This window comes from Oncorhynchus clarkii, chromosome 11, assembly GCF_045791955.1.
Source record: "Oncorhynchus clarkii lewisi isolate Uvic-CL-2024 chromosome 11, UVic_Ocla_1.0, whole genome shotgun sequence".
NCBI classification, from domain to species: domain Eukaryota; kingdom Metazoa; phylum Chordata; class Actinopteri; order Salmoniformes; family Salmonidae; genus Oncorhynchus; species Oncorhynchus clarkii.
The window spans coordinates 13,103,081-13,130,128 of record NC_092157.1 but is presented as its reverse complement, the minus strand read 5'-3'; the positions used below and the strand labels follow the sequence as shown (position 1 = coordinate 13,130,128).

Here is a 27,048-nt window from a genome sequence, read left to right as displayed (position 1 = left end):
CTGTTGGACTTGTTTGGTTGATTGTGATGTCTCCATCTTAGCTACTGTTGAATTTTGTATTTTTATTTAACCTTTATTTAACTTGGCAAGTCAGTTAAGAACAAATTCTTATTTACAATGACGGCCTACCAAAAGTCAGTTAAGAACACATTCTTATTTACAATGACGGCCTACCAAAAGTCAGTTAAGAACACATTCTTATTTACAATGACGGCCTACCAAAAGGCAAAAGGCCTCCTGCTGGGATAAAAAATTAATCAAATATAAATATAGAACAAAACACACGTCATGACAAGAGAGACAACACTACATAAAGAGAGACCTGAGACGACAACATAGCATGGTAGCAACATAACAACAACATGGTAGTAACACAACGTGGTAGCTGCACAAAACATGGTACAAACATTATTGGGCACAGACAACAGCACAAAGGGCAAGACGGTGGAGACAACAATACATCACACAAAGCAACCACAACTGTCAGTAAGAGTGTCCATGATCGAGTCTTTGAATGAAGAGATTGAGATAAAACTGTCCAGTTTGAGTGTTTGTTGCAGCTCGTTCCAGTCGCTAGCTGAAATGTCAGTTTACAATCTAGGGTTAGACAAGCAGTGTAGTCTCCTCCAATTGTTAAATTGCCACATTATTTATTTCAAGATTTAGATAATGTTTAGAGTTAGCAAATGATTTGTCCCAAATAATACAATGGTTTATGTTTTTTGATATATTTAAGATGAGCTTATTACTATCCACCCATTCTAAAACTGACTGCAGCTCTTTAAGTGTTGCAGTAGCTTCACTGGCTGTGGTATCTAATGTTATCAGCGTACATAGACACACATGCTTTACTCAAGGTTAGTGGTAGGTAGGTCATTAGTAAAAAATAAGAGAATGTAAGAGGCCAAGACAGCTACCTTGAGGTTTACTTTGTGTTAGAGAGGCTTACATTAATAAAGAATACCCTCTTTTTTATGATAGGTGGGTAACTATCGACCAACAATATGACAAAGGATGTAAAGCCATAAAACACGTTTTTTCAACAGCAGACTATGATCGATAATGTCAAAACCTTGCACTGAAGTCTAACAGAACAGCTCCCAGTACCTCTTTATTATCAATTGCTTTCAGCGCCAAGTCTAGGACCAAAAGGCTTCTCAACAGCTTCTATCCCAAGCCTTAACACTGCTGAACAATTAATACATTTGCCACCGGACTATTTACATTGACCCTCCCCCCCTTCCTTTTGTACACTGTTGCTACTCGTTGTTTATTGACTATGCATAATTACTTCACCCCTACCTACTTGTACAAATTACCTCAACTAACTTGTACCCTGACTAACTTGTACCGGTACTCTGTACCGGTACCCCCTGTATATAGCCTCGTTATTCTTATTGTGTTACTTTTTATTATTTTTTACTTTAGTCTATTTGGTCAATCTTTTAACTCTTCTTGAACTGCACTGTTGGTTAAGGGCTTGTAAAGTAAGCATTTCACGGTAAGGTCTACACTATTTGTTTTTGGCACATGTGACAAAGTTTGATTTGACTCCCCGTTAAGCGAGCTTAAAGTCACTTGTTAAATTCAATCAGTGTCGATGAAGGGGAGGAGACAGGCTAACCCTCCTACAATTTCCGTGGCCCCGCGGAAATATAATTATCATGAAGAAATCCCCATCAAAATCCATCTGTTTAAGCTAGAGGTATCTGCAGTGTTCGTCAGACCATGAGGCATCCTGAAAATCAGTCTGCTCACCAAAACGTCTGTACCGTCCGAATGCTTTGGTCTACAAACGACTATGACCCCTCTGTAGAAAGAACAGCATCACAGGAATCATCTGATGTCATAGCAGCCTCTTCTGCCAACTTCTGTCTGTATCATCCGAACAGTTTGGGCTACACATCTCTGTGGAAAGGTGATTCTCTCACGTACATGTCAGTTGTTTTCCTCTAGGATGCCCACAAGATTCAAATCAAAGTTTATTGGTCACATACACGTGATTAGCAGATGTTATTGCGGGTGTAGTGAAATGCTTGTGCTTCTAGCTCCGACAGTGCAGTAATATTTAACAAATGACACAACATAAACCCAATACACACAAATCTAAGTAGGAATGAATAAAGAATATATACATATATGGACGAGTGATGTCAGAGCGGAATGGACTAAGATACCGTAGAATAGTATAGAATACAGTATATACATATGAGATACCCTAGACTAGTATATAATATATTATATACATATGAGATGAATAATGCCAAATATGTAAATATTAAGTGACTAAGATACCCTAGAATAGTATAGAATACAGTATATACATATGAGATGAGTAATGCCAAATATGTAAATATTAAGTGACTAGGATACAGTAGAATAGTATAGAATACAGTATATACATATGAGATGAGTAATGCCAAATATGTAAACATTAAGTGACTAGGATACAGTAGAATAGTATAGAATACAGTATATACATATGAGATGAGTAATGCCAAATATGTAAACATTTTTAAAGTGACTAGTGTTCCATTCCTTAAAGTGGCCAGTGATTTCTAGTCTATGCCTATAGGCAGCAGCCTCTTATAAGCTAGTGGTGGTTGTTTAACAGTCTAATGGCCTTGAGATAGAAGCTGAAAAGAGACTCGTCTGAAAGTCCCCAGTACCAGTTTAAAAAATGAATGGAAGTATATATGGAGATTGCTAAAATAAGCGGTTCAATACCTGTAAAACTAAAATAATACAGTATATAAATAGTTTCCTGGTCTTTCTTATATCTCTCAGATATAGGACGGACACATCAGAACGAACTTCCTTTAGATTTTTGTGCGGGTAACATCTGTACCATGTCAGGAATCTGTTATTCAATGTGTTTCTATGTGTTTCTATGGGCTAATAGCATTAATGACATATTCAATGGTCATCAAATATTTGTAACTTTTTTTTTTGATACCATAAGTGATCTTAAAATTCTAAATCAAATGGCTGAATGATCCTTGGTTTGACTATCTTTAAACAATTCCATATGTTCGCTTAGTGGAACGAAGGCTGAGGCTGTTCTGAAGTCAATATTATAAAGGTGTTTCTCAGTGTAGATCACTACCATCTTCAGTCATTTTGCATCCAAGTTGTCAGTACCAGGTGTTGTCATTATTGATAGACAACAATCATTTTTTACACCCCTTCCACACTAGAAATGACAATGCTTGTCTTTCATAATTTTTCATTAGTGCATGGATTGGAAGGTTCAGAGTTTGTTGGCATGTCATGCCTAAGTTTGCTAATCTTGCCAATGAAAAAGTAATTGTCAATTACAGTATGTTTGCCAATCATTTGTGCAGCCAGACTTATTTGCCATTCCCTTTGTGCAGTTTTTGAATTCCTCATCAATCACTTAGATTTAGATGTTTTTTACGGTCAGTTTCTTAATGGATGCATGCTTATCATTAACTGGAAGAAGCTATTTTATAATTACCCTCTTCATACTACTGAGCCAAGCTGTACTCTGCTTCCCTGGTTACGCTTCCACCAAAGTGGCTGGAACCGTCCTGGAAAGGACAATGTGAAAAGAACATTTCCAAGCCAGCACAGTACGGTTTGGGTTAGCACAATGGTGAAACAACAGTTATGTGATACCAGGCCGGTCCAACTTGTTGTTCTATTCTAAGTAGCACAGGACCAGATATCCATCCATTGCATTTCTCCTCTCTGGTTTGGTCCATTTGGACGGTAGCCATTTTGGCTATTTGTAGAGGGAGGGAGGGTTTGTAGAGGTGGGCGACTATCATTTTGACTCAACTATTACTCTTTGGGGCGTTGTGGGAGAAGTGGGCTCAAGCCAGTATGGCGCGATGGAAACATTCCAGTTACAATTTTTTATTTATTTCTGCTTTAGCGTAGATTATGAAAGAGAACCATGTACCACACTGTGATGCGATTACAGCAGTCTTGCTTGATTATTATTTTCAACAAAACAACGGAGGATTAAGGTTTGAAGAGAGGGTGGTGTCATTTTGAAGGAGATACATTTTTCCTTCATTACTCCCTATGCCATCTCAAGGGACTTGATGGGTATAGTAAGCATATCAATAGAATTACAGAACATTGACTTGAATAATAAGACTAATAGTTATATTTCTTTGGTAATAAGTTATTGTCTGTGTTGTCCCGAGCCGGGCATGGTCCCGCATACGACAACATGCCACAGGATGTCCTTCCCATGATGCCCCCAGGAAGCCACTGGCGCATGGGCGATAATTGTCTAACACTTGATGTTAAAGGGTATTTGCAGGTTTTTGTATTTGACCCCCCCCCCCTCCCCCCCTGACAAGGGTTTGCTAGAACTAAGGAGAGGCAGAGAAAGCTAAAGAAGAGAAGGAGAGAAAGTGAGCAACATACGTGCTGACTTAAACCAGTTTAACTTGAAGGCCCCATTCTTTCTCAACTCTTGACAGTTTTCATTATTCAAAGGAGAACTCACATTCTCTGGCCACGGAAATGTCAATGTATATTCAGGTGCTAGAGCCAGGTTCGCTCGCCTTGACCAGAGCACCTCATTTAGGCAGTCTATTTTTGTTTTGTTTTACTATAATCGCAATTCTCTACTGTTACAGAGGTTGGCTTCAATTTGAACCTGGGTTTTGAATCCAATATGCTTTTATTTTCTTCATTTCACTGGTGAGGCCTGACAAAAAAGAATGAGATTTTGTGTAAAAGCACCAATGCTTTTTAGGCTGGGGGGTTAGAGCTGAAATGTGTCAATACCTAGCGATTGTCGTCAACGTGTGAATTAGTATGACATTTTTGTAAAGCTTGTAGTAAGTGCTGAAACTGAAATATAGAGCCAGTGGTTAATTGGCCGTAAAGATGAAGCATATGGTTCCAGCCTCCAATCACGATGCCTGAAAACCTGATCAGCTCAACCAGGGGTCTGTTCAGAACGTTCCGATTTGAAATGTATTGTATAGAAATTATATGATTGCCTGTCACCTTGAAAGGCAATTGTCAGGCTCGACTTGTTCCATTTCGATCTGTAACTTTTCAAAAGGTTTCAAATCACCGAAAATGACCAGGTTGTTTTCTTATAGGCGTTATTGAGTGAATCAGGAAAAACGAAGTATTCGAACTAGCTTTCTTAATCATTGTCTTTCTCTCTTTCGCTGTCTCATGCGCTCTCTCTCTGTTTTGCAGTGCTGTGCATACTGTAAGCGCCTTGGGGCATCCATCAAGTGCTGTGAGGAGGGCTGCTGCCGCTCGTACCATTTCCCCTGCGCTGCCGCCGCCGGAACATTCCAGGACCTGCGCCGACACACCCTCCTCTGCCCTGACCACCTCCAGCTGGCCTCACAAACATGTGAGTATAGATCCTGTGTTCCACTGGGAGAATGAGGACAACTGGATTACACTATAGATGTGAAACAAACAGCCTTGACTTGGTGTAGGCTATATTGTCAGTGAGTGTCACGTAGGTACACTATATATACAAAAGTATGTGGACAACCCTTCAAATTAGTAGATTTGGCTATTTCAGCCAATTCATTACTGACAGTTGTATTAATAATACAAAATTCTGCCCTGCAATATTTGCACTGGTCAGCTAAGTGATGTTATTGAAGTGGAAACGTCTAGAAGCAACAACGGCTCAGCTGCGAAGTGGTAGGTCACACAAGCCCACAGAACGGGACCGCCGAGTGCTGAAGTGCGTAACGCATAAAAATCCTCTACCCGGTTGCAACACTCACTACCGAGTTCCAAGCTGCCTCTGGAAGCAACGTCAGCACAATAACTGTTCGTCGAGAGCTTCATGAAATGGGTTTCCATGGCCGAGCAGCCGCACACAAGCCTAAGATCACCAGGCGCAATGCCAACTGTCGGCTGGAGTGATTTAAAGCTCGCCGCAATTGGACACTGAAGCAGTGGAAACGCGTTCTGGCAGTCCGACGGATGAATCTGGGTTTGGCGGATGCCAGGAGAACGCTACCTGCTCCAATGCATAGTGCCAACTGTACAGTTTGGTGGAGGAGGAATAATGGTCTGGGGCTGTTTTTCATGGTTCGGCCAAGGCCCCTTAGTTCCAGTGAAGGGAAATATTTACGCTAGAGCATACAATGACATTCTAGACAATTCAGTGCTTCCAACTTTGTGGCAACAGTTTGGGGGAGGTCCTTTCCTGTTTCATCATGGCAATGTCCCCATACAGAAATGGTTTGTCAAGATCGGTGTGGAAGAAATTGACTGGCCTGCACAGAGAACTGACCTCAACCCCATCGAAGACCTTTCGTATGAATTGGAACGCAGACTGCGAGCCAGGCCTAGTCGCCAAACATCAGTGCCCGACCTCACTAATGCTTTTATTGCTGAATGAAAGCAAGTCCCAGCAGCAATGTTCTAACATCTTGTGGAAAGCCTTCCCAGAAGAGTGGATGATGTTAAAGCAGCAAAGGGGGGACCAACTCCATATTAATGCCCATGATTTTGGAATGAGATGTTCGACGAGCTGGTGTCCACATAGTTTTGGTCATGTCTTGTCACCCTTTGTATGTTTTTGCAGTGTGTTAAATTCAAAGTAATGTTACTTTCTCATTGGATGAAATGTATGTAAACATTTTTGCAGCCTTTAGCCTAATGTTAACCTAATGGTCCATGGCAGGTCACTCCAAAATACATTTTTGTCAGAGGCTTTCAAACCTCATGTGGTCCCATGTTGAAACAAGTCCACATCCCAGGCCATCTGTTGTGTGAAATGTTCCTTTACCTTTTTTTAACTTCATATTATCATCTCCAATATCATCGTATACAGGTTTCTATGTTTTGTGTCAAAACTGAATATTTTTTTCCCCAATGGCATAATCTGATGTGTGTCATGATTTCAACCAATTATGAATAGTCATTGTCTACTCATTGGTTAAGATCACATTATGCACACCAGATGATGCCATTGGAACAACGTAACTTCCTTTTTGACTACAAAACATAAACGCAGCATTTTCACATACTGTACGTTGAAGTTCGGGCTTGGCGATATGGCCTAAAAATATATATTTCTTTCAACCTTATGGGCGATTTACGATATCTCTATTTAAAAATAAAAATAAAAATGTTTTATCTAATTAAGCTTTGTACAATTTAAAGATCATATACACTGCATTTCAAACAGTCAGCAATAATCATTAGATTAGATTTCAGGGCTTTTGGCATTATACCTAGGCGAATAAAATAATCACTGATCTGGCTTTCAAGTCTGTCTATGAAAATCCCCTTTTTGTTACAAATTTACCCAGAACCATGCATAATGCACATGAACTAATACTGACTAACTTCTTGTAGCAGACAATTATAGAACAAGGACACAGGCCTCATCGGCAATCTCTCAAGCACAAGGCCACATGCTACTGAGTAGTCAGCTAATCTTTATATTTCAAGTTTAGCCAACTTGGATTTGTTTGCTAGACCAGTTGAATGGTTTTAAACACACCCTTCTGTCCGTCTCCAACTGTTTGAACAGCATGCTAGCCTGTCCACTTTGTTCAGATGTTGAAATCAAGTGGCCTACCTTATTTCTCAGAATGAGAACAAGTTGCAGATTCCTTATATAATTGTGTTTTATGCTTATAGCACGTTTATTAAACATAGACTAGACCGCTAGTATAGCAGTCTTTGGCTAACATGCTACTAGCAGTACGTGGTCTAACTGTTTCAGTGTTTGTTCTGGGAGCATTTGAGGAGTGGAGACATAGGTATTGTTAGAAAGTTTAACTTTACAGTAAAATAAATTCTCAATGTCTTTCAGTGTCCATATGACCGATTCTGCAAATAGTGAGTTGAAACCGCTTGTCAGAGAGGAAAACGTGATCTCTCGTCTTTGTTGTTGTGGCAGGGGGAGGAGCTTGGTGTGTGTAAATGGGAAGGTGCACAGTTACAGCAAAAGGAGCAGACAAGACCAAAAAGAAAACATGAAACAAACGCTCATAAAAAAATAACCACACCTCACCCTTTTGATTCTTGCAATACATTCCTTTGGAATATTGCGCTAAAAAATAAATTCTAATTAATTTGATATATCGCCCAGTCCCAGTTGGGATAGTGCTGGAGGTTATTAATATTACGTTGAACGATTTAGACATTTCCCTTGTTAATATAGTGCCTCCCTGAACTGTCTTTTAATATAGAGCCTCCCTGAACTGTCTTTCTTTTAATATAGTGCCTCCCAGTGAACTAGCATTTAGCGTTAGCATTAGGGTTAGCATTAGCGTTAGCATTTAGCAGGCAACTATCACAAAAACAAGTAAAGCCTTCAAATAAAATAACTTACCTTTGAAGAACTTCTGATGTTTTCTTTTAATATAGTGCCTCCCTGAACTGTCTTTTTTCCAAATTAACTCCATAATATAGTGCCTCCCTGAACTGTCTTTCTTTTCTCCTTGCTCTCAAATATAGTGCCTCCCTGAACTGTCTTTCTTATGCCTACAAATACGTCACAATGCTGCTAACACTTTGGGGGAACGACAGAAAGTGTAGGCTCATTCCTTGCGCAATCACAGCCATATAAGGAGACAATGGAAAACAGAGCTTCAGAAATTCTGCTCATTTCCTGGTTGATATCATCTTGTGCCTCCCTTACAGACAATATCTTTGCAGATTCTGAAACTTCAGAGTGTTTTCTTTCAAAAACTGTCAAGAATGTGCATAGTCGAGCATCTTTTCGTGACAAAATATCGCGCTTAAAACGGGAACGTTTTTTATCCAAAAATGAAATAGCGCCCCTAGAGATCAAAGAGGTTAATATAGTGCCTCCCTGAACTGTCTTTTAATATAGTGCCTCCCTGAACTGTCTTTTAATATAGTGCCTCCCTGAACTGTCTTTTAATATAGTGCCTCCCTGAACTGTCTTTTAATATAGTGCCTCCCTGAACTGTCTTTTAATATAGTGCCTCCCTGAACTGTCTTTCTTAATATAGTGCCTCCCTGAACTGTCTTTTAATATAGTGCCTCCCTGAACTGTCTTTTAATATAGTGCCTCCCTGAACTGTCTTTTAATATAGTGCCTCCCTGAACTGTCTTTTAATATAGTGCCTCCCTGAACTGTCTTTTAATATAGTGCCTCCCTGAACTGTCTTTTAATATAGTGCCTCCCTGAACTGTCTTTTAATATAGTGCCTCCCTGAACTGTCTTTTAATATAGTGCCTCCCTGAACTGTCTTTTTTAATATAGTGCCTCCCTGAACTGTCTTTTTTAATATAGTGCCTCCCTGAACTGTCTTTTTTAATATAGTGCCTCCCTGAACTGTCTTTTTTAATATTATGTCCCTTTCCTGAACTGTCCCTTTTTAGTATTTTTTTTCTCCTCACCCACAGCTAAAGAGGAGGTGAAGTGCTTGTTGTGTGACAGTGCTGGGGACCTGCAGGACCAGCTCTTCTGTACCGCGTGTGGGCAGCACTACCACGGGGCGTGTTTGGACGTGGGTGTTACCCCCCTGAAGAGGGCCGGCTGGCAGTGCCCCGAGTGCAAAGTCTGTTTGACCTGCAGGTAAGGGTCGACTCTGTAGCATAACTTACCAGATGTGAGCTTGTTAATTAACTGTATGCACTAGTAGCCACTGTGCTAGTTAGCTGTATGCATTAGTAGCCGTTTTACGAGTTGGCTGTGTTTGCTAGTTGGCTGTGTTTGCTAGTTGGCTGTGTTTGCTAGTTGGCTGTGGTGTGTGCGCTAGTTGGCTGTGGTGTGTGCGCTAGTTGGCTGTGGTGTGTGCGCTAGTTGGCTGTGGTGTGTGCGCTAGTTGGCTGTGGTGTGTGCGCTAGTTGGCTGTGGTGTGTGCGCTAGTTGGCTGTGGTGTGTGCGCTAGTTGGCTGTGGTGTGTGCGCTAGTTGGCTGTGTCCGCTAGTTGGCGGTGTGCGCTAGTTGGCGGTGTGCGCTAGTTGGCGGTGTGCGCTAGTAGGCGGTGTGCGCTAGTAGCCATCGTGTGGTGTGGTCACCCACCCCCGAGACCTTAACTTCTCTAGGGTAGGGGGCAGCAATTTTGAATGAAAAGCATGCCCAAATTAAACTGCCTGCTACTCGGGCCCAGAAGGTATGATATGCATATAACTGGTAGATTTGGATAGACAACCCTCTAAAGTTTCCAAAACTGTTAAAATAGTGTCTGTGAGTATAACAGAACTGATTTAGCGGGCGAAAACCTGAGAAAAAATCCAATCAGGAAGTAGTTTTATTTTGGTTTTGTAGTTTTCTATTCAATGCCATTACAGTATCTATTGACTTAGGACTCCATTTGCAGTTCCTATGCCTTCCACTAGATGTCAACAGTCTTTAGAAATCGTTTCAGGCTTGTATTCTTATAAATGAGGAAGTAAGGCCAGTCTGAACGAGTGTCGCAGAGCTTTTTCATGCGCAAGTGCAGTAGTTGTTTACCTTTTATATTGACGACGTTATTGTCCGGTTTAAATATTATAGATCATTTAGGCTAAAAAACTACCTGAGGATTGAATATAAACATCGTTTGACATGTTTCTATGAACTTTACGGATACAATTTGGATTTTTTGTCTGATTGTTTTGACTGCATTTGAGCCTGTGGATTACTGAAGAAAACACGCTAACAAAACGGAAGTTTTTGGATATAAAGAGACTTCATCGAACAAAAGGAACATTTATTGAGTAAATTAATGTCTTCTGATTGCCACCATATGAAGATCATCAAAGGTAAGGGATTAATTTGATCTCTATTTCTGAGTTTTGTAATGCTTCTGCTTGGCTGGTAACTGTTTGTAATAATTTGTCAACTGGGCTATGTTCTGGGCTAGGTATGTTCTGGGCTAGGTATGCTTTCGCCAAAAAGCATTTTATAAATATGACACTGTGGTTGGTTTAACAAGAAGTTCATCTTTAAACCTATGTAAAATATGTTTTGTTTTCATAATGAGCATTTCTGTATTTGAATTTGGCGATCTGCAATCTCACTGGATGTTGGCCAGATGGGACGCTAGTGTCCCACGTACCCTAGAGAGGTTAAGTAGTGTCGTACAACCAGTGTTTGACAGGGTAATGGCTAGCAGGCAAGTTTTGGAACAAATTATTTTCCAATCGTTTCGTTCTGAACAGAACCTCTATTTATGTTTTTGTTCTGTTCCACTGTTCCGACCTCAATTACCTCGACTAACCTGTACCACCGCACATCGACTCGGTACCGGTACCAATATCCCCCGTGTTTATCAAACATCAAATTGATTAGAGTTGCAAAGAAAAAGCCTTATCTCAGACTGGCCAATAAAAATAATATATTCAAATGGGCAAAAGAACACAGACACTGGACAGAGGACAGAAGGTCAGCAACCTGCAGTCGCCTCTTCACTGTTGACTTTGAGACTGGTGTTTTGCGGGTACTATTTAATGAAGCTGCTAGTTGAGCGTCTGAAGCTGCTAGTTGACTTGTGGGGCGTCTGTTTCTCAAACTAGAGACACTAATGTACTTTTCTTCTTGCTCAGTTGTGCACCGGGGCCTCCCACTCCTCTTTCTATTCTGGTTAGGGCCAGTTTGCGCTGTTCTGTGAAGAGAGTAGCTCACAGCGTTGTATGAGATCTTCAGTTTCTTGGAAATTTCTCGCATGGAATAGCCTTCATTTCTCAGAACAAGAATAGACTGACGAGTTTCCCTGTAATCAATCCCATCAATAAACATTGATAAACGATACTAGTGTTATTCACAGAATTAAAGATTTCTCCTTAATGCAACCGCTGTGTCAGATTTTTTTTTAAAACTTTACGGAAAAAGCATAATCTGAGAACGGCGCTCAGAACCCAAAACAGCCAGAGGAATAGCCGCCATTTTGGAATCAACAAAGTTAGAAACAACATCATAAATATTCACTTACCTTTGATGATCTTCATCAGAAGGCACTCCCAGGAATACCAGTTCGACAATGAATGACTGATTTGTTCCATAAAGTTCCATCATTTATGTCCAAATAGCCACTTGTTGTTAGCGTGTTCAGCCCAGTAATCCATCTTCATGAGGCGCGAGCATTTCATCCAGACAAAAACTCGAAAAGTTCCGTTACAGTCCTTTAGAAACATGTCAAACGATGTATGGAATCAATCGCTAGGATATTGTTAACATAAAACATCAATAATGTTCCAACCGGATAATTCCTTTGTCTTCAGAAAGGCACTGGAACGAGAGGTAACTCTGTCGGGAGCGTGCGTCATGAGACCAAGGCTCTCTGCCAGACCACTGACTCAAACAGGTCACATGAGCCCCTACTTTATAGTAGAATCCTCATTCAAGTTTCAAAAGACGGTTGACATCTAGTGGAAGCCCTAGGAGGTGCAACCTCATCCATATCTCAATGTGTACTCGGTAGGTGAAGCTTTGAAAAACTACAAACCTCAGATTTCCCACTTCCTGGTTGGATTTTTCTCAGGTTTTCGCCTGCCATATGAGTTCTGTTATACTCACAGACATCATTCAAACAGTTTTAGAAACTTCAGTGCTTTCTATCCAATACTAATAATAATATGTATATATTAGCATCTGGGACAGAGTAGGAGGCAGTTCTCTGGGCACACTATTCATCCAAAAGTGAACATGCTGCCCCCTATCCCAAAAAGGTTAATCAGGACATCAGTTTTCAGCTGTGCTAACAATTGCAAAAGGGTTTTTTAATGATCAATTAGCCTTTTACAATTATTAACTGGGATGAGCTATCACAACGTGCCTTTGGAACACAGGAGTGATGGTTGCTGATAATGGGCCTATGTAGATATTCCATATAAAATCAGCTGCTTCCAGCTACAATAATAATTTACAACATTAACAATGTCTACTCTGTGTTTCTGACCAATTTGATGTTATTTTAACGGACAAAAAAAGTGCTTTTCTTTTAAAAAAAATGACATTTCTAAGTGACCCCAAACTTTTGAACGGTAGTGTGTGTATTTAAAAAAACATGTTTATGTAACCTTTTATTTAACTAGGCATTGCTGTAGCGTTAAGATTTCCCTTCACTGGGTCTAAGGGGCCTAGCCCGAACCATTAAAAACAGCCCCAGACCATTATTCTTCCTCCACCAAACTTTACAGTTGTCACTATGTATTGGGGCAGGTAGTGTTCTCCTGGAATCCGCCAAACCAAGATTCATCCGTCGGACTACCAGATGGTGAAGCGTGTTTCATCACTCCAGAGAACCCGTTTCCACTGCTCATGTGTCCAATTGCGGTGAGCTTTACACCACTCCAGCCAACGTTTGGCATTGCGCATTGTCATCACTCGCTATGATAAATCTGGCTCAGGACAATGACCCAAAACACCCCTCCAGGCTGTGTAAGGGCTGTTTGACCAAGGAAAGTGATGGAGTGCTGCATCAGATGTCCTGGCCTCCACAATCACCTGACCTGACCTCAACCCAATTGAGATGGTTTGGGATAAGTTTGACCACAGCGTAAAAGATGCGGAAAGAAAATTTGAGCCACTTTCCCAGCTGCCAGACCATGAAAGAGAAGCTCTCTACCAGTGCGTTCCCGAGCACACAGTTGGCTGATAAAATAGGTATGCTTGCCGCTGACTTTCGACGCCGATTTGCTGACTTTGAAGCACAAAAAAGCAGGTTGGAACTGCTCGGTAACCCATTTGCTGTTGACGTGGAAAGCTCACCACCAAACCTCCAAATGGAGTTGATTGACCTCCAATGCAATGATGCACTGAGGGCAAAATATGCGGCAGTGGGTGCTGCGGAGTTCGCCCGTTTCCTCCCCGGCACAATGCCCCAGCTGCGCATCCAGGCTGCTCAAACGTTGTCTATGTTTGGCAGCACATACCTGTGTGAACAACTGTTTTCTTTGATGAACCTGAACAAAACATCACACAGAAGTCGACTTACTGCTGAACACCTCCACTCAATTCTGAGGATTTCTTCAGCTCAGAGCCTTACCCCGAACATTGATGAACTTGTGGAAAAGATGGGACACCACCAAGTATCACCCTCAACCTCAAACAAGTGAACATTACTGTGCAATCACATATTTAGAGTTTTTACTCAGTTCAAGTTTAAAAGTTAAAATTTAATATTTGTTTTCACTGCATGTTACTTCTCCTTAAACAAAGTGTTGTTTTTGATTAATAGATTTTTGCACTTTATTTTTTTGTATTTCAATCCAATTATATTTTAAAAATATTTCAGTTGAGTGGATGATAGAAAATTGCTATTATTGTTTTTTCTATGAAGTAAATTTAGCCCACTTTTGCTAAAATAGAAAATATAGTCTACTGATGGTGCCTTGAATACCGGTTTCTTTCATTTAATGTTCATGTTATGGGGATATTTATATAAAGGAAATTTGTCTTTTGTGTCTGTTGAAAATTAAAGATTACTGACAGAGCCATAAGAAAATATTGCTTTATTTATCTGATCATATTGTAATATATTTGTTAGGTTTTCAGTAGGTTCAATTAGGTTCACTAGACTATATGCGTCATTTAAAATTTTTTCAATGAACATTCGAACAGTCCGGCCCTCGTCTTGTAGCTGATTTTTTTATTTGGCCCTCCGTCCATTTGACTTTGACACCCCTGGCGTAAAGGAAAAGCATTCCTCACGAAGCTGGTTGAGAGAATGCCAAGCGTGTGTATAGTTGTCATCCAGGCAAATTGTGACTACTATGAATAATCTGAAATGTAAAATATATTTTGATGTTTTACACTTTTTTTGGGTACTACATGATTCCATTTGTTATTTCATAGTTTTGATGTCTTCGCTATTATTCTACAACATCAATTCACCTCCCAAGTTTAGATAAGGAGAACCTCATACAATGCAATGAAATGATATTCACCTGAAGTGCTGGTACTGCTTGAACTGTGGCAGCAGTCTGAAGTATGGAGTCAGGTGTTGTTGCCAGCCATAGCTTTCCACCAGCACCGTACCATCCTCCAGTCCAAACAGCTGTGGGATGTTGACCCCTGTCACAGTGCTGTCCTTCACAACACCAGCAATCTCAGACAAAGTGTTCACTCTGTTCTTTCTGAATCGCTGCTTGTTGATGCCCACACATCAGTCAGGGGCAAACTTTGTGTGGCCTGTGATCAGGAAGTGAAGGTCAAAACTGTGGTGGAGCTTGTGCATGGTCCGCCAGGCACAGTACCAGAGCACAAACTTGTTCTTGTTTTGGGCACTGCAGTTACGAGGAGATAGAAAGTAGATGGGACCTGGCTGCATAGGGTCAGAAGGATAGTGCACCTGCCAACAACAAAAGTACATTAAGATAAGTTAATGAAAAGAAAATGCAATGTTAAACATAATATAATTTTTTAATGCATCATTGTCAGGTAAGTTTCACTTACCTACAAATGTTCAGAGCAGCAGCACTGCATACAGAAACATAATCTTGGAAACTGGAAGTTAAAATGACACACAGCTTGACTAAACAAAATACAGAAACAATGTGTGGTCAATAAAAGTAGTGCCAGTCATGTTGGGAGCTCAATTAAATAATCCAAACTTTTTTTTGCTTTACATACCAAGTGTTGTCATCGAATCCTTGCGGAGACGCCACACTGCTGTTTTTGTCACGTGGGATGGCAGCAGTTTCCACCAGTGGTGTCCTGGTAATACTATTGCATTATCCTCTGAGTAGTTGTTGAAGTTCAGCACTCACTGCAAGTCCTCATGCTTCAGGTGTAACCTGTGCTTGCTTGGGCCAGCTCTCTTTTTGATGGGAGGCATTAGACCATTTTCCTTGTATGACTGGTGGAGGAGAGTCAGGCGTGTCCTACTGATAACTGAAAGACAAATTCCAGGTACAAATAATTTAACATTTATTTGAATTATTTAAACTTTAGCCACCACCCAATCTCTGACCATTTTACTCGCCCTAGCATAGCTGGATAAACTGTTTTCATGCTATCCAGAGCGTTGGTGACTGTAACTGCTCCTGGAAACAATTTAATTAAGCTTTTTTGTCAATGTTTAATGACACCGACCATATTCAATCGGTGTTCAGCGTTCAGTTATTCTGCACTCTGGTACACTTAGACCAGAGTGCTCTGAAACAGTTGTTGCAGTGACGTCTTTTGTTAAGTTTTAATATGCAAAACTTTAAAAATAAAGCCGCGTTAGGCGGGATTACCCGACACATTCTGACCAGCTCAAATAGATCCAAACTCATCTCTCGGCATGTCCAGCTCACTCATTATCTCAGCCAATCATTGCTAGAAGAGGTTTCTGTCTTTTTCTGTATCTTAACCAACTTGGCTTGTAATTTAACAATTTCATTGGTATTTACAGATGGCACACAAGTTTCTTATTAAGGCACATGGAAGTTCAGATGTTCGAGAAGGCATTTCTGCCCAAAAACCCATTTTGATTAAAAAAAACAAGTACTTTCAAATGGCTCTCCTGTGAACTAGTGACCCATGACATACGCCTAGTTTCCTGAAACGGGGCACGTATACAGTTGAAGTCGGAAGTTTACATACACCTTAGCCAAATGCATTAAACTCAGTTATATCAGAATAATAGTAGAGAATAATTATGTCTTTCAGCTTTTATTTCTTTCATCACATTCCCAGTAGGTCAGAAGTTTACATATACTCAATTAGTATTTGGTAGCATTGCCTTTTAAATTTACCTTGGGTCAAATGCTTCAGGTAGCCTTCCACAAGCTTCCCACAATAAGTTGACAGGGCTGGTGTAACTGAGTCAGATTTGTAGGCCTCCTTGCTTGCACAAGCAGTTCTGCCCACAAATTTTGAGGTCAGGGCTTTGTGATGGCCACTCCAATACCTTGGCTGTGTTGTCCTTTCAGTCATTTTGCCACAACTTTGAAAGTATGCTTGGGGTCATTGTCCATTTGGAAGACCCATTTGTGACCAAGCTTTAACTTCCTGACTGATGTCTTGATGTTGCTTCAATATAGCCACATAATTTTCCTCCCTCATGATGTCATTTATTTTGTGAAGTGCACCAGTTCGTCCTGCAGCAAAGCACCCCCACAACATGATGCTGCCACCCCTGTGCTTCATGGTTGGGATGGTGTTCTTCGGCTTGCAAACTTCCGCCTTTTTCCTCCAAACATAATGATGGTCATTATGGCCAAACAGTTCTATTTTTGTTTCATCAGACCAGACGACATTTCTCCACAAGTACTTTGTCCCCATGTGCAATTGCAAACCGTAGTCTGGCTTTTTTAATGGTGGTTTTGGAGCAGTGGCTTCTTCCTTGCTGAGCGGCCTTTCAGGTTATGTCGATATAGGACTCATTTTACTTTGGAAATAGTTACCAGCATCTTCACAAGATCCTTTGCTGTTGTTCTGGGATTGATTTGCACTTTTCGCACAAGTACGTTCATCTCTAGGAGACAGAACACGTCTCCTTCCTGAGCAGTATGACGGCTGCGTGGTCCCATGGTGTTTATACCTGCGTACTATTGTTTGTACAGATGAACGTGGTACCTTCAGGCATTTGGAAATTGCTCCCAAGGATGAACCAGACTTGTGGAGGTCTCAAATTTTTTTCTGACCTCTTGGCTGATTTCTTTTGATTTTCCCATTATGTCAAGTAAAGAGGCACTGAGTTTGAAGGTAGGCCTTGAAATACATCCACAGGTACACCTCCAATTGACTCAAATGATGTCAATTAGCCTATCAGAAGCTTCTAAAGCCATGCCATCATTTTCTATAATTTTCCAAGCTGTATAAAGGCACTGTCAACTTAGCGTATGTAAACTTCTGACCCACCTGAATTGTGATACAGTGAAATAATCTCTCTGTAAACAATTGTTGGAAAAATACCTTGTGTCATGTACAAAAACAAGTTTTAATGACTCCAACCTAAGTGTATGTAAACTTCCGACTTCAACTGTATGTAAACAGTTAGAGTTTAATGGCTGTGACGATGGATCAACAACATTGTAGTTTCTCCAAAATACGAACATAAAAGACAGGGAAAAGGAAGCTTGTACAGAATAAAAGTATTCTAAAATATGCATCCTGTTTGCAATAAGGCACTTTAGTAATACTGCAAAACATTTGGCAAAAAAAATCTACTTAATTTCCTGAATACAAAGCGTTATGTTTTGGGTAAACACAACACATCACTGAGTAACACTCTTAATATTTTTCAAGCATGGTGGTGGCTGCATCATGTTATGGGTATTCTTGTCATCGGCAATGACTGCAGAGTTGTTGTTTTTTTTAGCTTAAAAAGAAAAGGAATGAAGCTAAGAACAGGCAAAATCTTTTTTCCGGTCTGCTTTTCAGCAGACACTTTGAGACAACATCACCTTTTAAGAGACAATAGACTAAAACACAAGGTCAAAAATATGCTGGAGTAGCTTACCAAGACAACATTGCATTTTTGGCCTTAAAATGGCAAGACTTGAAAATGGCTGTCTTGCAATGAACAACAACCAACTTAGCAGAGCTTAAAGAATGTTTAAAATAATAATGTGCAAATATTGTACAATCCATACCCAGAAAGACTCAGTTGTAATCACTGTCTAAGGTGATTGATTATAACATGTATTGACTCGGTTGTGAATACTTGTAAATTATAACAAAATGTGGAATATGTCAAGGTGTAGAAAAACTTTCTCAAGCCAGTGTATATAGTAAAGATTAGATGAAAGACGGTGGTGACTATGTTTGCAGAGACATATTACGATTCAAAATGCTCCAGGGGCCAGCAAATGAAGTAATCAAAAACCAACAGAGCGTGACCTAAAGTTGTCTCCATTGAAGCTGGGCTTTTAATGATTTTTATAGAGTTTCCTAAACTCTGCATGGTCAAAAATGAAAATGTTAATTTCATGGACCAAGGCCATGTTTTTGGTAGGGTGATAATCACCACGCTAGTCTCTGGTGTGCTTGTTGATTTGACATGGAATCCCACGTGAGACATGCAGGTTCATCTCCATAGCATTTGCGTGTCATAGCCTGTCAATCATGGACAGAATTTAACAGAAGCTCTTAATGTTGAAAGAGATGACATCTGAGATTGTGGGAACTGAAAGCCTGTATGTAGGGGCAGGAGGCCTACTGTAAAGCCTGTATGTAGGGGCAGGAGGCCTACTGTAAAGCCTGTATGTAGGGGCAGGAGGCTTACTGTAAAGCCTGTATGTAGGGGCAGGAGGCTTACTGTAAAGCCTGTATGTAGGGGCAGGAGGCTTACTGTAAAGCCTGTATGTAGGGGCAGGAGGCCTACTGTAAAGCCTGTATGTAGGGGCAGGAGGCTTACTGTAAAGCCTGTATGTAGGGGCAGGAGGCTTACTGTAAAGCCTGTATGTAGGGGCAGGAGGCTTACTGTAAAGCCTGTATGTAGGGGCAGGAGGCCTACTGTAAAGCCTGTATGTAGGGGCAGGAGGCTTACTGTGAAGCCTGTATGTAGGGGCAGGAGGCCTACCGTGAAACCTGTCTGTAGGGGCAAGAGGCCCACCGTGAAGCCTGTCTGTAGGGGCAAGAGGCCCACCGTGAAGCCTGTCTGTAGGGGCAAGAGGCCCACCGTGAAGCCTGTCTGTAGGGGCAAGAGGCCCACCGTGAAGCCTGTCTGTAGGGACAAGAGGCCCACTGTGAAGCCTGTCTGTAGGGGCAAGATGCCCACCGTGAAGCCTGTCTGTAGGGGCAAGAGGCATACCGTATACCCCTGCTATCCTCTCATAATGCAAGCACACATACACACCCACATCCACCCCACCTTATTTTGGATCCCTGCATCATGGTGCTTAGCCTCCCAAGGAACTGGGAAGGAAGAGAGAGGGGGGAAAAGCATAGTGAAATGTATAGTGCAGTTTTACCAGATGGAGCACTGTGGAATTGGCAGGGGGGGGGAGTGATCTAGGGATGTGTGTGCGCGGGCAGTAATGACTCCACTGCACAGTTGTAAATCTCAGATGATGTTTTCATTCAGGTTGGATTTGCGTCAGCTGAAATACAGGCTGCTGGGATTTGATAGATCTCAGGGCTCTAGCCTCTTCCCTAATATCATAACCCTACACTGCACACACACATGCGTACACCATAAATCTTACGCTCTGGTCTCTTGATTTATTCTTCAAACATTGTTAATCCAACCAAAATCCGCCGTAGAGGGACTGTTCTCGATTGCGGGTTCAGTTTAATGGCAGGTTTGATTGGCTGAACAAATTTTGAATCTTGAAGCTTAGCAAATTTGATTCTGTTGAAGGAAATGTTATTTTATCATTCCTATAAACACTGTTTAAAAAAAAGGTATTGTTCACAATGTGGTGTGTGATAAAATATATTGTATTAAACATAACCTACTATGTGAACCTCCCCCATTGACAAACTAAATTCAAACTCCCAACTGTCTGGCTGGCTTTCTTTTCTTCCTCATACTTCATTGTTAAATGAATGTAGTCGATTGTCCAAGTCCCAGACTCGAAATGAGTCACTGGTAAAGAGCCCATAGACACTGAGACCCTGGAGGACCAGAGTCAACAGTTGACGGTTTGTTAGGTTGTCTGTCGACACGGTCGGGAAACAAACTGCCAATTTCTCGGATTTTTGTGTTAGTTGCTTATTAGGTGTGTGGGTGGGTGTCATTTTTCTCTTTTTTGTGTGTCTCCATAAGTGTCTCATACATTGAATATACAAAACATTGTCATTTGTTAAATCTACTTCAATCAGTATAGATGAAGGGGAGGAGACAGGTTAACCTCTCTGGGATATTAGGGACGGTAGCGTCCCACCTCACCAACAGCCATTTTAAAGATACAATTCTCGTTAATCCAGCCACAGCGTCTGATTTCAAAAAGGCTTTACAGCGAAAGCACCACAAACGATTGTTAGGTCACCACCAAGTCACAGAAAAACACAGCCACTAACCTTTGATGATCTTCATCAGATGACACTCATGACTTCATGTTACACAATACATGTATGTTTTGTTCGATAAAGTGCATATTTATATCCAAAAATCTCATTTTACATTGGTGTGTTATGTTCAGTAGTTCCAAAACATGGGGTTATTTTGCAGAGAGCCACATCAATTTACAGAAATACTCATAATAAACATTGAACTTTAGATCCACCTCTCCTTAATGCAACCACTGTGTCAGATTCCAAAAAAACTTTACGGAAAAAGCATACCATGCAATAATCTGAGTACGGCGCTCAGAGACCAAAATAGCCAAAGAGATATCCGCCATGTTGTGGAGTCAACATTAGTCAGAAATAGCATTATAAATATTCACTTACCTTTGATGACCTTCATCAGAATGCACTCCTAGGAATCCCAGTTCCACACAATAAGTGTTTGATTTGTTCAATAAAGTTCATAATTTATGTCCAAATACCTCCTTTTGTTAGGGTGTTTGGTAAACAAATCCAAATGCGCGTGCTAGTCCAGCCAAAAGGTCGGACGAAAAGTCCAAAAAGTTATATTACAGGTCATAGAAACATGTCAAACGAAGTATAGAATCAATCTTTAGGATGTTTTTATCATAAATCTTCAATAATGTTCCAACTGGAGAATTCCTTTGTCTGTAGAAAAGAAATGGAATGCAAGCTAACTTTCACATGACCGCGTGTCACAATCTGCCAGACACCTGGCTCAATCCCCTCTCGTTCGGGCCCCCTTCATAGTAGAAGCATCAAACAAGGTTCTTAGACTGTTGACATCTAGTGGAAGCCTTAGGAAGTGCAAAATTACCCCACAGACACTGTATATTGGAATGGCAATGAGTTGAAAAACTACAAACCTCAGATTTCCCACTTCCTGGTTGGATTTTTCTCAGGTTTTCACCTGCCATATGAGTTCTGTTATACTCTCATACATCATTCAAACAGTTTTAGAAACTTCAGAGTGTTTTCTATCCAAATATACTAATTTACTCTGGGCACCTTATTCATCCAAGCTACTCAATACTGTCCCCCAGTCACCAAGAAGTTAAAGAAGGATTTTTAAGCCTTGAGACAATTCAGACAAGGATTGTGTATGTGTGCCATTCAGAGGGTGAATGGACAAGACATAAGTGCCTTTGACAGGGGCATGGTAGTAGGTGCCAGGTGCACTGGTTTAAGTGTGGCAAGAATTGCACCGCTGCTGGGTTTTTCCCGCTCAACAGTTGTGTATCAAGAATGGTCCACCACCCAAAGGACATCCAGCCAACTTGACACAACTGTGAGAAGCATTGGAGTCAACATGGGCCAGGATCCCTGCGGAATGCTTTCGACATCTTGTAGAGTCCATGCCCAAATGAATTGAGGCTGTTCTGAGGGCAAAGGGGGATGCAACCCAATATTAGGAAGGTGTTCCTAATGTCTTGTACACTGAGATCATATTATTAGGTGTGTGTGTGTGTGTGTGTCATCTTTCCCTCTACTGTGTCTGTTTTTCAGGAACCCGGGAGAGGACAGCAAGATGCTGGTGTGTGACATGTGTGACAAAGGCTATCACACCTTCTGTCTCCAGCCTGCCATGGAATCCATCCCCACCAATGGCTGGCGATGCAAGGTAAGAAACACTCCAAACACCTTTCACAACACGGAATACCGTCGGGCCGAGACAAGAGCGTGTAAGGGATGTGCATCTTTCCCTTTCAAGACACTTCAATGCAGTGCATTCGGAAAGTATTCAGACCTCTTGACTATATCCACGTTTTGTTATTTTACAGCCTTATTCTAAAATGGATTCAATTGTTTTTGCTACACACAATACATCATAATGACAGGGTAAAAACTGTTAACTGTTTTTTAAATGTTTTTTTTTTATTTATTTTTTTACAAGTGTGTTACATTTACATAAGTATTCAGACCCTTTTCTTAGTACTTCGTTGAAGCACCTTTGGCATCGATTACAGCCTCGTGTCTTCTTGGGTATGACGGTACAAGCTTGGCACATCTGTATTTGTAGAGTTTCTCCCATTCTTCTCTGCAGATCCTCTCAAGCTCTGTCAGGTTGGATGGGGAGTGTCGCTGCACAGCTATTTTCAGGTCGCACCAGAAATGTTCGATCGGGTTCAAGTCCGGGCTCTGGCTCGGCCACTCAAGGACATTCAGAGACACTCTTGCGTTGTCTTTCCTGTATTCCTAGGGTCGTTGTCCTGTTGCCCTGGTCTGTGCTCCATTCATCTTTCCCTCGATCCTGACTAGTCTTCCAGGTCCTGCTGCTAAAAAACATCCCCACAGCATGATGCTGCTGCCACCACCATGCTTCATCGTAGGGATGGTGCCAGGTTTCTTCCAGATGTGACGCTTGGCATTCAGGCCAAAGAGTTCAATGTTAGTTTCATCAGACCAGAGAAACTTGTTTCTCATGGTCTGAGAGTCCTTTAGGCAAACTCCTAGTGGGTTGTCGTGCCTTTTACTGAGGAGTGGCTTCTGTCTGGCTACATAGAGGGGATTATTGGGTAGTTTGGTTCATCAGGCTGACCCCCTTTCTTCGCTTGAAGTTATTGAGGGATGATGAGCTTTCGGCAATGTGAAGATAAGAATTCCAGAGTATGGTACCTCTTTATCTGATAGAGAACTGACTGTGAGGTGCGGCAGTGGGGAGGGTGAAGATTATTGCAGTGTGTTATATAGATGGATGTCAGAATGAACATGGAAGAATCCATTGAAAGGTAAACTGTCTGGGAGGTATGAGTATTTCTAGATGAAAGTGTATAATTGACGTACATTAATGTCATAAATATACAAGATACTGAGATACTGGTGGCAGCTAGTCTTGTAAATTTATTTTGTATGATGAGTAATTTTGTGTGGGTATGAGGCATATGTACTGGCCCAGATACTATTACAGTAAATCAGATATGGGTAAATTAAGCTATAGTATAGAGTTAGGAAGCAAGCCTGATGAACCAAACCACTAATCTTTCTGATGATACCTACAGATTTCATCACTTTGCTGCAGACAAATGTAATATGATCTTTCCAGAATAACTTTTCATTAATTAGAACTCAGAGGAATTTAGTGGATGTGACTTGTTCCATTTCATTTCCAACCAATTTAGATTCTGGCTCTTTTTATTTGTATATATCTATTATTTACTTACTATTTAATACAATAATGTTTTAACATTTTGAAGATTAACAAATTATCTGGAATCATTCAGAAAATGTGGCCATACATGAGTTAGCTTAATTAATTAGTGAATCAAAATTATTTTGATAAAAGGAAATTGGTATCCTAGGCGAAGAGAATGATATATATAATCTCATACAATTTAGAAAGTAATATTTCATGATTGACTGTGTCAAACGCGTTGGATAAATCAAAAAATATGCCAAGACTGTATTCTTTGTTAAGAGCTGTAAAAATTTGATCCACAAGTTGCAAAAGAGCCATATCTGTGGAGTCGATTTTACAATATTGGTACTCATAGAATACAGTGTTCATTTTAAATGTTTGAACATTCTCTTATACACCAATTATTCTAGGATTTTAGAAAAACATGATACTACAGATAATAGGCGATTTTAATTTGTGAAAGATCTTGGATCCTCAGATTTATAGAGGGAGATAACTTTGGCAATTTTCAAATCTTTAGGAACAATTCCAGTTCAAACGTGAACTGCTCATTTTAGGGTTTGTCTTTATTTTTACTATTTTCTACATTGTAGAATTATGGTGAAGACATAAACTATGAAATAACACATGGAATAACCAAAAAAGTGTTAAATTATATTTGAGATTCTTCAAAGTAGTCACATTTTGCCTTACACTTTTATTTAACTAGGCAAGTCAGTTAAGAACAAATTCTTATTTTCAATGACAGCCTAGGTACAGTGGGTTAACTGCCTGTTCAGGGGCAGAACGACAGATGTGTACCTTGTCAGGGGATTTGAACTTGCAACCTTCCGGTTACTAGTCCAACACTCTAACCACTAGGCTACCCTGCCGCCCCGACATTTTGCCTTGATGACAGCTTTGCACACTCTTGGCATTCTCTCACCCTACTTCATAAGGAATTATTTTCCAACAGTCTTGATGGAGTTATCACATATGCTGAGCTCTTGTTGGCTGCTTGTCCTTCACTCTGTGGTCCAACTCATCCCAAACCCAAATCTCTATTGGGTTGAGGTCAGGTGATTTGTGGAGCCAGGTCATCTAATGCAGAATTCCATTACTACCACTCTCCTTCATGGTCAAATAGCCTTTACACAGCCTGGAGGTGTGTTTTGGGTCATTGTCCAGTTGAAAACAAATGATTGTCCCATTAAGCGCAATCCAGATGGGATGGCATATCATTGCAGAATGCTGTGGTAGCCATGTTGGTTAAGTGTGCCTTGAATTCTAAATAAATTACTCAGTGTCACCAGCAAGGTACCCCCACACAATCACACCTCCTCCATGCTTCACGGTGGGAACCACACATGCGGAGATCATCTGTTCACCTACTCTGCGTTTCAGACACAGCGGTTGGAACCAAAAATCTCAAATTTGGAATCATCAGACCAAAGGACACATTTCCAACGATCTAATGCCCATTGCTCGTATTTCTTGGCCCAAGCAAGTTTCTTCTTATTATTGGTGTCCTTTAGTCGTGGTTTCAATGCAGCAATTTGACCGTGAAGGCCTGATTCACGCAGTCTCCTCTGAACAGTTGATGTTGAGATGTATCTGTTACTTGAACTCTGAAGCATTTATTTTGGCTGCATTCTGAAGCTGGTAACTCTAATGAACTTATCCTCTGCATCAGAGGAAACTCTTCCTTTACTGTGGCGGTCCTCATGAGAGCCAGTTTCATCATAGCGCTTGATGGTTTTTGTTTGTGCGTTAAAAATAATAATAAATAATTATTATTATGTATGTGTATGAACTTTGTAGGCACCTGATCTGAGCCATAAGGGAGACTAGGCATCTACCACCAGATGACCACCACTATCAGTTTAGGGAGGGCAATGTAGCCTATATTTTTTGTCCCCCCACTTTGCTTCTGAAATCACCATCACCCACTAATTAACTTGTCATTTTTGCAGATTAGGTGTTTGAGCTAGTAATGTATGAATATTTATAGTTTGGCCGTTTGGAAGTTTTTATTGGGCTTCTTTTCTCATCCCGCTTTGGCCATGTAGTGCGCCTCACAAATGAAATAATCAACTTTACCCAAACTATTGCTGATGGTGAACCTGAACAATTGAAATGACATCCGTTCAGCAGGTTGCCAGATGAGTAGTTTCCGGTATCTTACTTTTATATTTTTTATTTTTACAATTTAAATTTTACCCCCTTTTCTCCCCAATTTCGTGGTATCCAATTGTTAGTAGTTACTATCTTTTCTCATCGCTACAACTCCCGTACGGGCTCGGGAGAGACGAAGGTCGAAAGCCATGCGTCCTCCGAAACACACCCCAACCAAGCCGCAGTGCTTCTTAACACAGAGGAGGAAACACCGTGCACCTGGCGACCTGGTAAGCGTGCACTGCGCCTGGCCTGCCACAGGAGTCGCTAATGCGCGATGAGACACGTATATCCCTACCGGCCAAACACTCCCCAACCCAGACGACGCTGGGCCAATTGTGCATTGCCCCATGGACCTCCAGGTTGCGACCGGCTGCGTCAGAGCCTGGGCTCAAACCCAGAGTCTGCTGACACAGCTAGCACTGCGATGCAGTGCCCTAGACCACTGCGCCACCCGGGAGGCCCCTGTTTCTTACCTTTTTATCACGGTAAAACAGAATTTTCAATAGCGCATTGATGATAACCTAGCAAAATACATTGATGTCTGAAATGATTGACACCGTTGATAAAGATGATTAATAATGAATATGTAAAATAAATCATTCAAATTCTGAGCTATATTGCATGCTCACATCTGCTGTTTACGAAGCATGTGACAAATAACATTTTCTTTTAATTTGCAACATCATTATCATCATTTGACCCTTTAACTTTCTCACTCATCATTATTCACGGTTCACTCAGGTTCATCCGGGATCATGGTAGTGTTGACATTTTAATTTGGAAGTTCTTAGAAACATAGTATATTCTTATTTATAGTAAAAGTGAGAAATGCATAAAAATGAACTGCATTATTTACCATTTCATATCTATTGGGCACAAAATTGTCTGAAACACAAACAAAATGAACTGCAAA

At 40.8% G+C, this 27,048-nt stretch overlaps 1 protein-coding gene across 6 annotated transcripts in view; it reads left to right on the top strand.

Moving 5' to 3' along the window:
* LOC139420219 (histone-lysine N-methyltransferase 2C-like) overlaps positions 1-27,048 on the top strand; it is a 229,913-nt gene that overhangs the window by 90,639 nt on the left and 112,226 nt on the right. For all 6 annotated transcript variants that reach the window (XM_071170069.1, XM_071170068.1, XM_071170066.1 and 3 more), the window contains exons 7-9: positions 5,194-5,356; positions 9,358-9,529; positions 22,349-22,463. In XM_071170069.1, the coding sequence (XP_071026170.1) occupies positions 5,194-5,356; positions 9,358-9,529; positions 22,349-22,463 (450 nt within the window). The remainder of the gene's footprint in view (positions 1-5,193; positions 5,357-9,357; positions 9,530-22,348; positions 22,464-27,048) is intronic.